This window comes from Rana temporaria, chromosome 6 (genome assembly GCF_905171775.1).
Source record: "Rana temporaria chromosome 6, aRanTem1.1, whole genome shotgun sequence".
Classification (NCBI taxonomy): Eukaryota; Metazoa; Chordata; class Amphibia; order Anura; family Ranidae; genus Rana; species Rana temporaria.
The window spans coordinates 208,015,643-208,028,662 of NC_053494.1; the positions used below are offsets into that span (position 1 = coordinate 208,015,643).

Here is a 13,020-nt window from a genome sequence, read left to right on the forward strand (position 1 = left end):
CCCGCGCCGGGGGAGTCCGCTCACGCGTTCCTCAAATCCGGGGACCCGCCCTACAGCCCCCCCCAAAGACCTCCCCACACACCCGAAAAACCAAACGGTGTACGGAAATAAACGGGAGAGACAAAGCAAGGACCAGGACCGACGTCATCGATGTGCGCGGCGCGGGATAGTAGAGGCAGATGACGTCACTCCGCGCCTGACTGGGACGTTCGCTTCTGCGCTGAGAGGATTGGGAGATTCCCGCCAAATCGTGCGCTGTGTGTGACAGGCGGAGGAATCGGGCCCGGTGCCCCTACTGGGTGAGTGAGAGGGGCCACAGGGGCGAGGGGCCCAACGCAGGCTTCATGTCTGAGGACCTACAGATGCGCTATTTCGCCTGACACCCCCCCCCCCCCATAGAGGGAACTCCGAGAGCCTGACACCCCCCTCTATAGAGGGAACTCCGAGAGCCTGACACCCCCCCCCCATAGAGGGAACTCCGAGAGCCTGACACCCCCCTATAGAGGGAACTCCGAGAGCCTGACACCCCCCTATAGAGGGAACTCCGAGAGCCTGACACCCCCCTATAGAGGGAACTCCGAGAGCCTGACACCCCCCTATAGAGGGAACTCCGAGAGCCTGACACCCCCCCTCCATAGAGGGAACTCCGAGAGCCTGACACCCCCCTCTATTGAGGGAACCCCGAGACCCCCCCCTCTATAGAGGGAACTCCGAGAGCCTGACACCCCCTCTATAGAGGGAACTCCGAGAGCCTGACACCCCCCCTATAGAGGGAACTCCGAAAGCCTGACACCCCCCCTCCATAGAGGGAACTTCGAGGGCCTGACCCCCCCCCCATAGAGGGAACTCCGAGAGCCTGACCCCCCCCTATAGAGGGAACTCCGAGAGCCTGACACCCCCCTATAGAGGGAACTCCGAGAGCCTGACACCCCCCCCCCATAGAGGGAACTCCGAGAGCCTGACACCCCCCCCCCATAGAGGGAACTCCGAGAGCCTGACACCCCCCCCCCATAGAGGGAACTCCGAGAGCCTGACACCCCCCCCCCCCCCATAGAGGGAACTCCGAGAGCCTGACGACCCCTCTATAGAGGGAACTCCGAGAGCCTGACACCCCCCCCCCCATAGAGGGAACTCCGAGAGCCTGACACCCCCCCCCCCCCCAATAGAGGGAACTCCGAGAGCCTGACACCCCCCTCTATAGAGGGAACTCCGAGAGCCTGGCACCCCCCTCTATAGAGGGAACTCCGAGAGCCTGGCACCCCCCTCTATAGAGGGAACTCCGAGAGCCTGACACCCCCCCTATAGAGGGATCCCCGAGAGCCTGACGCCCCCCCCATAGAGGGAACTCCGAGAGCCTGACACCCCCCCCATAGAGGGAACTCCGAGAGCCTGACACCCCCCCTCCATAGAGGGAACTTCGAGGGCCTGACACCCCCCCCATAGAGGGAACTCCGAGAGCCTGACACCCCCCTATAGAGGGAACTCCGAGAGCCTGACACCCCCCTATAGAGGGAACTCCGAGAGCCTGACACCCCCCCCCCCATAGAGGGAACTCCGAGAGCCTGACACCCCCCTATAGAGGGAACTCCGAGAGCCTGACACCCCCCCCATAGAGGGAACTCCGAGAGCCTGACACCCCCCCCCCCATAGAGGGAACTCCGAGAGCCTGACGACCCCTCTATAGAGGGAACTCCGAGAGCCTGACACCCCCCCCCCCATAGAGGGAACTCCGAGAGCCTGCCACCCCCCCCCCCCAATAGAGGGAACTCCGAGAGCCTGACACCCCCCTCTATAGAGGGAACTCCGAGAGCCTGGCACCCCCCTCTATAGAGGGAACTCCGAGAGCCTGGCACCCCCCTCTATAGAGGGAACTCCGAGAGCCTGGCACCCCCCTCTATAGAGGGATCCCCGAGAGCCTGACGCCCCCCTCTATAGAGGGAACTCCGAGAGCCTGACGCCCCCCCTCTATAGAGGGAACTCCGAGAGCCTGACACCCCCCCTCTATAGAGGGATCTCCGAGAGCCTGACACCCCCCCTCTATAGAGGGATCTCCGAGAGCCTGACACCCCCCCCCCTCTATAGAGGGAACTGCGAGAGCCTGACACCCCCCCCCCCCCTCTATAGAGGGAACTGCGAGAGCCTGACACCCCCCCCCCCCCCTCTATAGAGGGAACTGCGAGAGCCTGACACCCCCCCCCCCCTCTATAGAGGGAACTGCGAGAGCCTGACACCCCCCCCCTCTATAGAGGGAACTCCGAGAGCCTGACACCCCCCCCCCCCTCTATAGAGGGAACTGCGAGAGCCTGACACCCCCCCCCCCCCCCTCTATAGAGGGAACTGCGAGAGCCTGACCCCCCCCCCCCCCTCTATAGAGGGAACTGCGAGAGCCTGACACCCCCCCCTCTATAGAGGGAACTCCGAGAGCCTGACACCCCCCCCCCCCTCTATAGAGGGAACTCCGAGAGCCTGACACCCCCCTCTGTCGAGGGAACCCCGAGAGCCTGACACCCCCCTCTGTCGAGGGAACCCCGAGAGCCTGACACCCCCCTCTGTCGAGGGAACCCCGAGAGCCTGACACCCCCCTCTGTCGAGGGAACCCCGAGAGCCTGACACCCCCCTCTGTCGAGGGAACCCCGAGAGCCTGACACCCCCCTCTGTCGAGGGAACCCCGAGAGCCTGACACCCCCCTCTGTCGAGGGAACCCCGAGAGCCTGACACCCCCCTCTGTCGAGGGAACCCCGAGAGCCTGACACCCCCCTCTGTCGAGGGAACCCCGAGAGCCTGACACCCCCCTCTGTCGAGGGAACCCCGAGAGCCTGACACCCCCCTCTGTCGAGGGAACCCCGAGAGCCTGACACCCCCCTCTGTCGAGGGAACCCCGAGAGCCTGACACCCCCCTCTGTCGAGGGAACCCCGAGAGCCTGACACCCCCCTCTGTCGAGGGAACCCCCGAGAGCCTGACACCCCCCTCTGTCGAGGGAACCCCCGAGAGCCTGACACCCCCCTCTGTCGAGGGAACTACACGAGCCTACTATTAGTCCCCCATCTCTCCTTTGGGCTCCAATGTAGTCAATCAGACCCAGCCGCTCGGGAATACTTTTACATGAAAGCGAATCGTGGGCTTTAAAATATTGACCTCGGGATCATAGTTGTGTCCTCATCCATGATCCCGGTATAACCAAATCCCTATCAGTGTATATATCTATATATACACACACCCCCCAACGTAGGAAAGTGTGTAAAGGCAGGTGTCCCAATACTTTTGGTAATATAGTGTGTCTATACACATACATTTTGTGTTTCACTTTAAGCTGATACACATTTGGCTTTATTTGTCCTGTACACTTCCACCCTTCAGATCGCCCGTTTGTTTGAGATCTCTACTAATCTACGGAAATGGCTTCCCTTAGCCTGAGGGGCTCCATCCGGATCCACTGCCTGAATATGGGGACATCGAAGTGGAAGGAAGGCAGCTGTGAAGTTATGGAAAAAGACAACAAATACATCCTCGTCGTGAGTTTCAATGCTGGAGGTGTACCCGCAAGATTTCAGGTGAGCCTTTGGTTTGCCAGTTTTAGAAATTCACAGCTGAGTGACGGGAATGGGGAAGTAATTTGTAATAACATTAACCACTTCCCGCCCGGCCTATGGCCGATTTACGTCCGGGAAGTGGTTATGAAATCCTGACAGGACGTTCTCGAACGTCCTGCAGGATTTCATGCCGCGCGCGCCCGTGGGGGCGCGCATCGCGGCGATCGGTGATGCGGGGTGTCAGTCTGACACCCTGCATCTCCGATCTCGGTAAAGAGCCTCCGGCGGAGACTCTTTACCACGTGATCAGCCGTGTCCAACCACGGCTGATCACGATGTAAACAGGAAGAGCCGTCGATGGCTCTTCCTCACTCGCGTCTGACAGACGCGAGTAGAGGATAGCCGATCGGCGGCTCTCCTGACGGGGGGTTAGCGCTGATTGTTTATCAGCGCAGCCCCCCCTCGGATCGCCACACTGGACCACCAGGGATGCCCACCCTGGAGCACCAGGGTGGGCAAAAAAAAAAAAAATGGCAAAAAAAATAAAAAAAAGTCTAAAAAAAAAAAAGCATAAAGAAAAAAGATGCCAGTCAGTGCCCACAAATGGGCACTGACTGGCAACCTGGCAAAAATAAGTGCTGCCACCCCAGTGTCCATCAGCGCCACCCCAGTGTCCATCAGCGCCACCCCAGTGTCCATCAGTGCCACCCCACAGTGCCCATCCATGCCCAGTGCCCACCTATCAGTGCCCATCTGTGCCACCCATAAGTATCCATCTGTGCCGCTTATGAGTGCCCATCTGTGCCGCCCATGAGTGCCCAGTGCCCATCAGTGCCGCCTATGTGTGCCCATCAGTGCCGCCTATGTGTGCCCATCAGTGCCGCCTATGTGTGCCCATCAGTGCCGCCTATGTGTGCCCATCAGTGCCGCCTATGTGTGCCCATCAGTGTCGCATACCAGCGCCGCCAATCAGTGCCACCTCATCTGTGCCCGTCAGTACTACCTCATCGATGTCCATCAGTGCCATCTCATCGGTGCCCATTAGTGCCGCCATATCAGTGCCCGTAATTGAAAGAGAAAACTTATTTACAAAAAAATTAACAGAAAAAAATAAAAACGTAATTTTTTTTCCAAATTTTCAGCCTTTTTTTAGTTGTTGCGCAAAAAAAAAAAAATCGCAGAGGTGATCGAATACCACCAAAAGAAAGCTCTATTTGTGGGGAAAAAAGGACGCCAATTTTGTTTGGGTACAGTGTAGCATGACCGCGCAATTGCCATTCAAAGTGCGACAGTGCTGAAAGCTGAAAATTGGCTTGGGCGGGAAGCTGCGTAAGTACCTGGTATGGAAGTGGTTAAACTGCAGGAAAAACTGGTGCAGCGATTACATGATTTATCATTCTATTATGAAAGTGAAATGACCCTTTTGTAATCCCTTCCATATACGCAGCCAAGTGACTGACCTCAGGCGATATCGAAACAGATCCTCCTACATAAGTTATACCCGTTTACCTGCCGTCTTCACTTCTTTACATCAGCCCTCAAAATTTACACTCGCCTGCTCGCATTTTGCGAGTAAATTTTGACGGCTGGCGAGTGTGGGCTGCCTGGGAGCAGGTGGGGGAGGGCGAGCATGGAGAGGCGAGTTGCGTTGGCGCTGTTGCCGCCACCTGGTTGTTCAAAGCGCAGGGAACATTACAGCTTTCAATTTAATAGCTGTGTTCCCATATCCAGCCCCTCCCCCTTGTCCGGGCACTTTGATAGACAGATCACCCATTTGGCTGCAATGTGGGGACATTTGGCTGCAATGTGGGGACATTTGGCTGCAATGTGGGGACATTTGGCTGCAATGTGGGGACATTTGGCTGCAATGTGGGGACATTTGGCTGCAATGTGGGGACATTTGGCTGCAATGTGGGGACATTTGGCTGCAATGTGGGGACATTTGGCTGCAATGTGGGGACATTTGGCTGCAATGTGGGGACATTTGGCTGCAATGTGGGGACATTTGGCTGCAATGTGGGGACATTTGGCTGCAATGTGGGGACATTTGGCTGCAATGTGGAGACATTTGGCTGCAATGTGGGGACATTTGGCTGCAATGTGGAGACATGGGCAGGCTGCATTTTTGGGCACGGATGAAGTTGTTGTTAATATTTATTTTTATAACTTGATTCTGCATAAAACATTTAAGTGTCATTAGAGCCTCTGCCGTTTTTATTTTTTGCGCTATAAAAAAAAATTGAGTGAAATTTTGAAAAAAAAATATTTTTTGCTATAATAAATATCCCCCAAAAATCTAAAAAAAAAGGCGCCGAGAGGAGCCGGACTGCAGGAGTTGGGACTAGGCAGGCCTCCCCCAGAGGCAATTTGCCACCTTTCTCCATGCCCCGGGTGGCAATGGCGGCTGTGTGAGGGGGTCCTCCCACACAGCCCGCCCTACCTGCTCAGCTTTGAAGCCCAACGGGGCCGAGGGACTCCCTATAAGGGAGTGAGAGGATCTAGCCCGCTCAACCAGCCCCGTTAGTCCTTCGCCTCTTTTTTTAGAGACCGCGTGGTCAGAGTGCGTGCATGTTAACCCAATTTCGAGTGCGTGTAAGTGTGGGGGTTTTTGCGGGAGGGGGGTGGGCGTACTAAGCGCAAGCTTACCTCGCATAGCACACCCACCGGGAGCCGGGCAGAGACCACCAAACTCAATTCACATGTAGCTGAGACCGGGATCCGAACCCCTAGCTGCAGAGGTGAATGGCTTGTCAGCGCCGATACGTATTCTACATATTTTTCGTAAAAAAAAAAAAAATTGCAATAAACGTTTGGTTTGCGCAAAAGTTATAGCGTCTACAAAATAGGGGATAGTTTTATGGCATTTTTATTAATATATATTTTTTTTACTAGTAATGGCGGTGATCTGCGTTTTTTTTTTTTTTTTATCGTGACTGCGACATTATGGCGGACACTTTTGACACATTTTTGGGATCATTGGCATTTTTATAGCGATCAGTGCTATAAAAATGCATTAATTACTATAAAAATGCCACTGGCAGGGAAGGGGTTAACACTAGGGGGCGAGGAAGGGGTTAATTATGTTCCCTGGGTGTGTTCTAACTGAAGGGGGGGGTGGGACTGCAAGCGGATAATGACCAGGCCATGTTTTCTGATACAGCACTGTGTTGCTTAAACTGACAATTGCGCAGTCGTGCGACGCTGTACCCAAACATAATTTATGCCTTTTTTTTTTTTTCTACACAAATAGTTTTCTTTTGGTGGTATTTGATCACCTCTGTCTTTGTTTATAGCGCAAAAAAAAAAAAAACAGACAATTTTGGGGGGGAAAACAATATTTTTGACTTTCTGCTGTAAAAATGCCCCAAAAAAAGTTCATCAAGTTAGACTAATATGTATTCTGCTACATATTTTTGGTAAAAAAATCCCAGTAGTCGTATATTGATTGGTTTGCACAAAAGTTATGGTGTCTACAAACTATGGGGTAGATTTATGGCATTTTCATACATTTTTTTTTTTTTTTTTTCTGTGACATTGCGCCTGTCAAATAGGACACTGACACTTTTCAGACTTTTTTTGGGACACAGAGACATTATTACAGTTATCAGTGCTAAAAATACACACTGTCCCTATGACGCTGGCAGGAAAGGGGTCAACACCATGGGAAGATCAGAGGGTTAAATGTGTCCCTAGGGGTTGCTTTCTTACTGTGTGGGGGATGGGCTCGCTGTATGAACAAAGATCTGTGTCTCTGCTTAGCAGAAACACAAGATCTTTCTGTTCATACCTGACAGGACGGCAATCTGCCTTGTTTACTTTGGCAGGTTATTGTCCTGGCTCTCTGGAGAGCGATGGCGACCTGCTGATTGGCACACGCCCCCCCCCCCCCGCAGGCTATTGCGCAAAATGGCGTACAGGTACGTCGTTTCGCGCAATAGGGCCGTATATGTACTGCGGCCGGTCGGTAAATGCTTAAAGCGGAGCTCCACCCTAAAGTGGAACTCATGCTGATCGGAGCCCTCCCCCCCTCCGGTGTCGCATTTGACACCTTTCAGGGGGGAGGGGGGTTCAGATACCTGTCTAAAGACAGGTATTTGCACCCACTTCCGGCCACACAGTCTCGGGTAAACTGTGGGCATGACGTCACCTCCCGTCGCGCCACCCCCCCCCCCCCGTTGTGTTCTGGAAACATTCGGCTCCCAGTACACAGCGGGAGCCAATCGGCAGGCGTAGCGCGACTCCATAGGGAACCGGGCAGTGAAGCCGGAGCTTCTTTGTTCCCTCACTGAGGATGGCGGTGGGGGCAGCAGAGTGATGAGTGATCGCTCGTCCTCTGCTGCGGACGGCGCTGGACTCCAGGACAGGTAAGTGTCCTAATATTAAAAGTCAGCATCTGCAGTATTTGTAGCTGCTGGCTTTTAATATATTTTTTTCAGCTTTAAGGCTGTAAATTCGGCACAGTGGAATTATTTCATGACTTTTCAGAGCTAGTCATTTATTTTAATGCAGTAAAAGAAAAAAAACTAACAATTTTGTTCCAATTTTACATTTGTAGCTCCATCAGAACATTAAAAATGTTGTTTTGCGGCCGGCTGGAGTGAAACAAAGCAGGTTATTGGTTACGTTGAAGGATACCAGTTCTCTGACCATTGATAAGGTTGCAAGCAAAGATGCAGAGGAGCTGAAACACTTTCTGGAGACCATTAGTCATGAAAAGGCTCAAACGGGTAAGGGAGACCCTTTTTAAGGGGGATGGGCATTAAAGCTTTTATACTCTTTTTTTTTTTTTTTTTTTTTATATATATATAATTTATTGTTTTTTAATCTGCCCAACAACAAATTGCCCAAAAAAAAACGCATTAAAAAAATGCAAATCGCAGCAAAATCACATGCGCAAAAATCAAAACGCACAGCTAGAAGCACTGCAGAAACGGATCAAAATCAAACTGCATAGGTGTGTACCGAGCCTTATGCTGACCACAAGGATCCATTTTCAGACTAGAATATTTATACGAAAAATCTTTGTACATTCGCCGAATGTTTGAAATTTTCACTTGCTTTTAACATTCTGTATTAAAATAAAAGTAATTTCTGATTGAAAACCACATACACTGTCTGAAAATTCCTTTGACCAAGAAGTTTTCCTTTTCTAAATTTTTTAAATCAAACGTAAATTTTACCCCATTAACCATTAGAAAATCAAACGAATGTTCTTAAAATGACTTTTTTTTTTTAAGGAAGGATGGACAGCATATAATAGTTTTTAACTTTTTTTTTTTTTATTTATTTATTTATTTACATTTTATTTACACTTTATATTTACCAGATTCAACCTCTAATGGTATATACAGTATATCTCTCCTGTCTGTTTGTTCACAGAGTGAATTGAGATTTTACTTCCTATCCATATAGTTGGTTATTTATATTTACCACTGCATAGAGATATTTAAGAATAAATTGCCTTCTATTTTTTTTTTTTTTTTTACATATTAACTAAATTATACACCACACTTTGTTTTTTAAGATTAACTGATTAATCTAAACAATAATCGGCCAACTAATCGATTACGAAAATAATCATAAGTTGCAGCCCTAAATTATTGTACCTGTAAGGCTATGCTTGCACTTTATCTTGTTCATTACCAAGTCATGGCATTGAAATCGTTAAAGTTTGCTCCAAAATTATACATCCTGCCTGTGACTTTAATGAAGAAGTGAATCGGACAGATTACTAGAAAGCTGCTTGATCGTTTCTACAAGAAAACACTTTGTATTCATAAATGTTATATTCTTTTCCCAGTAAAACCAGTTCAAGGATCTGGAAGTTTTGGCTGCATTCTGGGAAACAGAAGCGCCCAGCGAGACAGCAGCAGACCATTAACTAACCACCAAAGTCAGGTATGCCTACGTATTTTATAGCTGAGATATTGATTACTGTTTTAGTGTGGATGAATACAGTGGGTCTGTCACCATTTGTGTGTAGTTTATAGGCATGGTGTCCTTACTGTTAAAGTATATGTAAACAAACCACCATCGAATATATATATATATATATATATATATATATATATATATATATATATATATATATATATATATATATATATATATATATATATATATATATATATATATATATATATATATATATATATATATATATATATATATATAATGTGCTGTCAGTTAAACGCGTTATTAACGGCGTTAACACAAACCCATTTTAACGCCGTAATTTTTTTTATCGCGCGATTAACGTTCGGGGGGGTTATACCGGGAAGATGCCTGCAGCCGCAGGCATCATCCCGGTACCGTTGTTTAGAGCGGGCGATCGGCTATCCAAACATAACAACCGATGCGGCTAAAAGCCGCTCGGTTGTTATGCCGGAGGAGCGGGAGGGGACATCCCCCCCCCCCCCCCCCGCCGCCTTTCGCCGCTCTGACCAAGCCTCCCGTCCCACCGGGAGACCCGATCCTCCATCCGCAGCGTTCTGTGTTCAGGCAGAGACTGACACTAAGCCGTAAACGGCTTTGATTCAGTCTCCGCATTGAAACCACGGAAGCAGCGTCATGACGTCACTTCCGGGTTTTTCGGCTGCCAATGGCGCCGGATTTAAAAAAGTACACGTTATTCAGAATCGCCGTTTTCGGCGATCTGAATACTTTGAAGTGCAAAGGAGGGCTCGGAGGTCTTTTAGACCCCGATCCCTCCATAAAGAGTACCTGTCAGCACCTATTGCTGTCACAAGGGATGTTTACATTCCTTGTGACAGCAATAAAAGTGATCAAAATGTAAAAAAATAAAAAAACACAATTTAATATTATAAAAAAATAAATAAATAAATAAGAAAACAAAAAAAAATTTTTTTAAAGGGTGAACCTCCTTAATCGCGCGATTAATCGTGAGTTAACTATGACATTAATGCGATTAATCGCGATTAGAAATTTTAATCGCTTGACAGCACTAATATATATATATTAGAACATATCTCGGATCTATAAAATCCTCCGGGGGGGGGGGGGGGGGGGGGTGTTGAGGTCTCGAAATGTTATAAAAAAAACTCAGAGAGGGAACTGGTAAAGCGAGGAAAGAACCAAGAAGTGGGAAAAATGTACATGGATCATCAGTAAATAATGCAGTAGTGGAAATTAATTTTAAGTGTATAACTTGGTGGTATAGAACTCCCGAAATATTAGGAAAGTATCAAATGGGACAAACAACGGAGTGTTGACGAGGATGTAAACAAACGGGGAACCATGGCCCATGTATGGTGGGGTTGCCCTGAGATCAGGCCATATTGGAAGGAAATATTAAGATATATTAAGGAGATCACGAACATAGATTTGCCTGAGGAACCATGGACATGTCTATTCCATGGGGTAGATATCCCTAAAAGAAATATAGAAACTCGATGATGGCACGCATGATGAATGCCGCAAAAAGTCTGATGCTCAAAAATCGGAGAATGGTTCGATAAAATAGAAGTGAGATATAACATGGAATACCAAAGAGATGGGAAAAGTGGAAATTGTTCAAACTGACGAATTATAGTGAGGTTAAAAGTACCTAAAGAATGTTCCAAGGGGGGCGGGGGGATATGGTATTGGAAATAAAATATATTAAAGCGGAGCTCCACCCTCCACCTCCACTCATCGGAAGCCTCCCCCCTCTCCGGTGTCACATTTTGACACCTTTCAGGGGGGAGGGGGGTGCATATACCTGTCTAAAGACAGGTAGTTGCACCCACTTCCGGCCACCCAGTCTGTGGGCAGGGTGTCAGGTCCCCCCCCGTCATTTTTTGGGATACACTCGGCTACTCAGAACACAGCGGGAACCAGTCAGCACGGCGCAGTGCGACTCACGCATGCGCCGTAGGGAACCGGGCAGTGAAGCCGGAGCGCTTCACTTCCTGGTTCCCTCACCGAGGATGGTGGTGGGGGCAGCAGAGTGACGAGCGATCTGCTGCGGACAGCGCTGGACTACAGGACAGGTAAGTGTCCTAATATTAAAAGTCAGCAGCTGCAGTATTTGTAGCTGCTGGCTTTTAATAATTATTATTATTTTTTTTCAGGGGACATCTGCTCTAATGTATATCCCTATTTGAAGGGAAAATGTTTTTTATACTGAGTAATAAAAAAGGTATATGTGAACGCACTGCAGCAAATGAAAATGACTACATACTTCTTTTTTTTTTTTTCTCCTTACAAGACTCCTCCCAAAAGAGTGAGCTTTGACACCAAGGAAGAAACGCCAGTAAAAAAACAAATTACTAATAACGGACGAGTGCCTGGAAAACCCTCGCTGAATGTTATGACACCAAATCGAGGTGGAAGTGGGCCTGTAACATCTACTCCACATCGGACCGGCTTAACCGAAACCAAGTATGAAAACATGCATAACCAAGATCACAGACCAAACCTTAATCGTAAATAAGTGCCCTGTCCCTGCAATTTTCTTTCCAGTCTATTAACAAACATGGGTAATGGGGGTGGGGGCTTTAATAGAAATCTGTAGCCTTATTTTTTTAAAGTTTACCACTTTGATGAGCGCTCTAGGTAGTCCATTAAGCTTCCTGTCATTCAGTAACTTCTTGCCCGTGCAAGGTATGGGCAGACAGCTGCACTGACAGTCTGTACAAGCCTGAGATTGCACTTGATCTGCTAATTATGGGTGCAATGCTTTACAGACGCCACAGGGTGAGTGAAGTTTAAAGGGGTTGCAAATCCTCGGTTTTTCACCCTAAAAAAAAAAAACAATACATGTAGCCAGCCTATGAGACCCACAGTATGCTGTAGTTTTTTTTTTATTTATTTATTTTTTCGTACATACCGCTATACGGCTCTTTTCACCCCCGGCTTTCCCTCGGGAGTGGACATTCCTAATCACAGGCTGTGATTGACGTGCTTCTGATCGGCGCATACTGCGCGTCATGACTTGCCGAAAGAATCCAAACGTCGGTGCGCATGCGCCGCATAGAGCCGCACCGACGTTCGGCTTTTTTCGGCAACTCGTGACGCGTAGTATGCGCCGATCGGAAGCACGTCAATCACAGCCTGTGATTAGGAACGCCCACTCCCGCGGGGAATAGTGATGGACAGGAGAGAAACTGCTGCAGTACTCGGGTAAGGATCGCTATAAAAAAAAAAAAAAACGGATTAGTTATTGTCTATGCCTGTAGGTTTACTTGAGCCAAAGTCAAAATTTAGGGTGAACCTCCGCTTTAAGGTGAAAAACCACCCGTGATAATGCTGCCCCCCTTTTACTAGCCTGAACCTGGTCTTTCCAGCAATGGGGAGGAGCGCTCCAGCTAATGTGTCGGGTCCTGATTGGATAGATTGATAGCAGCGCAGCTATTGGCTCCCGCTGCTGTCAATCAAATTCAATGAAGAGGGAGGGCAGGGCCGAGTCCTGATGTTTGTGTCAATAGATGCAGCAGGACAACGGAGCGTGCCTGCATGGGTGTCCTGAGGGAGAGGGGCACTCGAGAA

General features: G+C 49.1%; 1 protein-coding gene across 2 annotated transcripts in view; it reads left to right on the top strand.

Annotated features, from left to right (window-relative positions):
• Positions 1-10: 10 nt before the first annotated feature.
• The window catches only part of USP37 (ubiquitin specific peptidase 37), a 49,630-nt gene continuing 36,620 nt past the window's right edge, over positions 11-13,020 (top strand). The window contains exons 1-5 of one of the 2 annotated variants that reach the window (XM_040358181.1): positions 11-299; positions 3,359-3,552; positions 8,087-8,258; positions 9,332-9,429; positions 11,741-11,913. In XM_040358181.1, coding sequence (XP_040214115.1) covers positions 3,397-3,552; positions 8,087-8,258; positions 9,332-9,429; positions 11,741-11,913 — 599 coding nt within the window. In that variant the 5' untranslated portion in view covers positions 11-299; positions 3,359-3,396. The remainder of the gene's footprint in view (positions 300-3,358; positions 3,553-8,086; positions 8,259-9,331; positions 9,430-11,740; positions 11,914-13,020) is intronic. The other variant, XM_040358182.1, reaches the window with a different exon arrangement.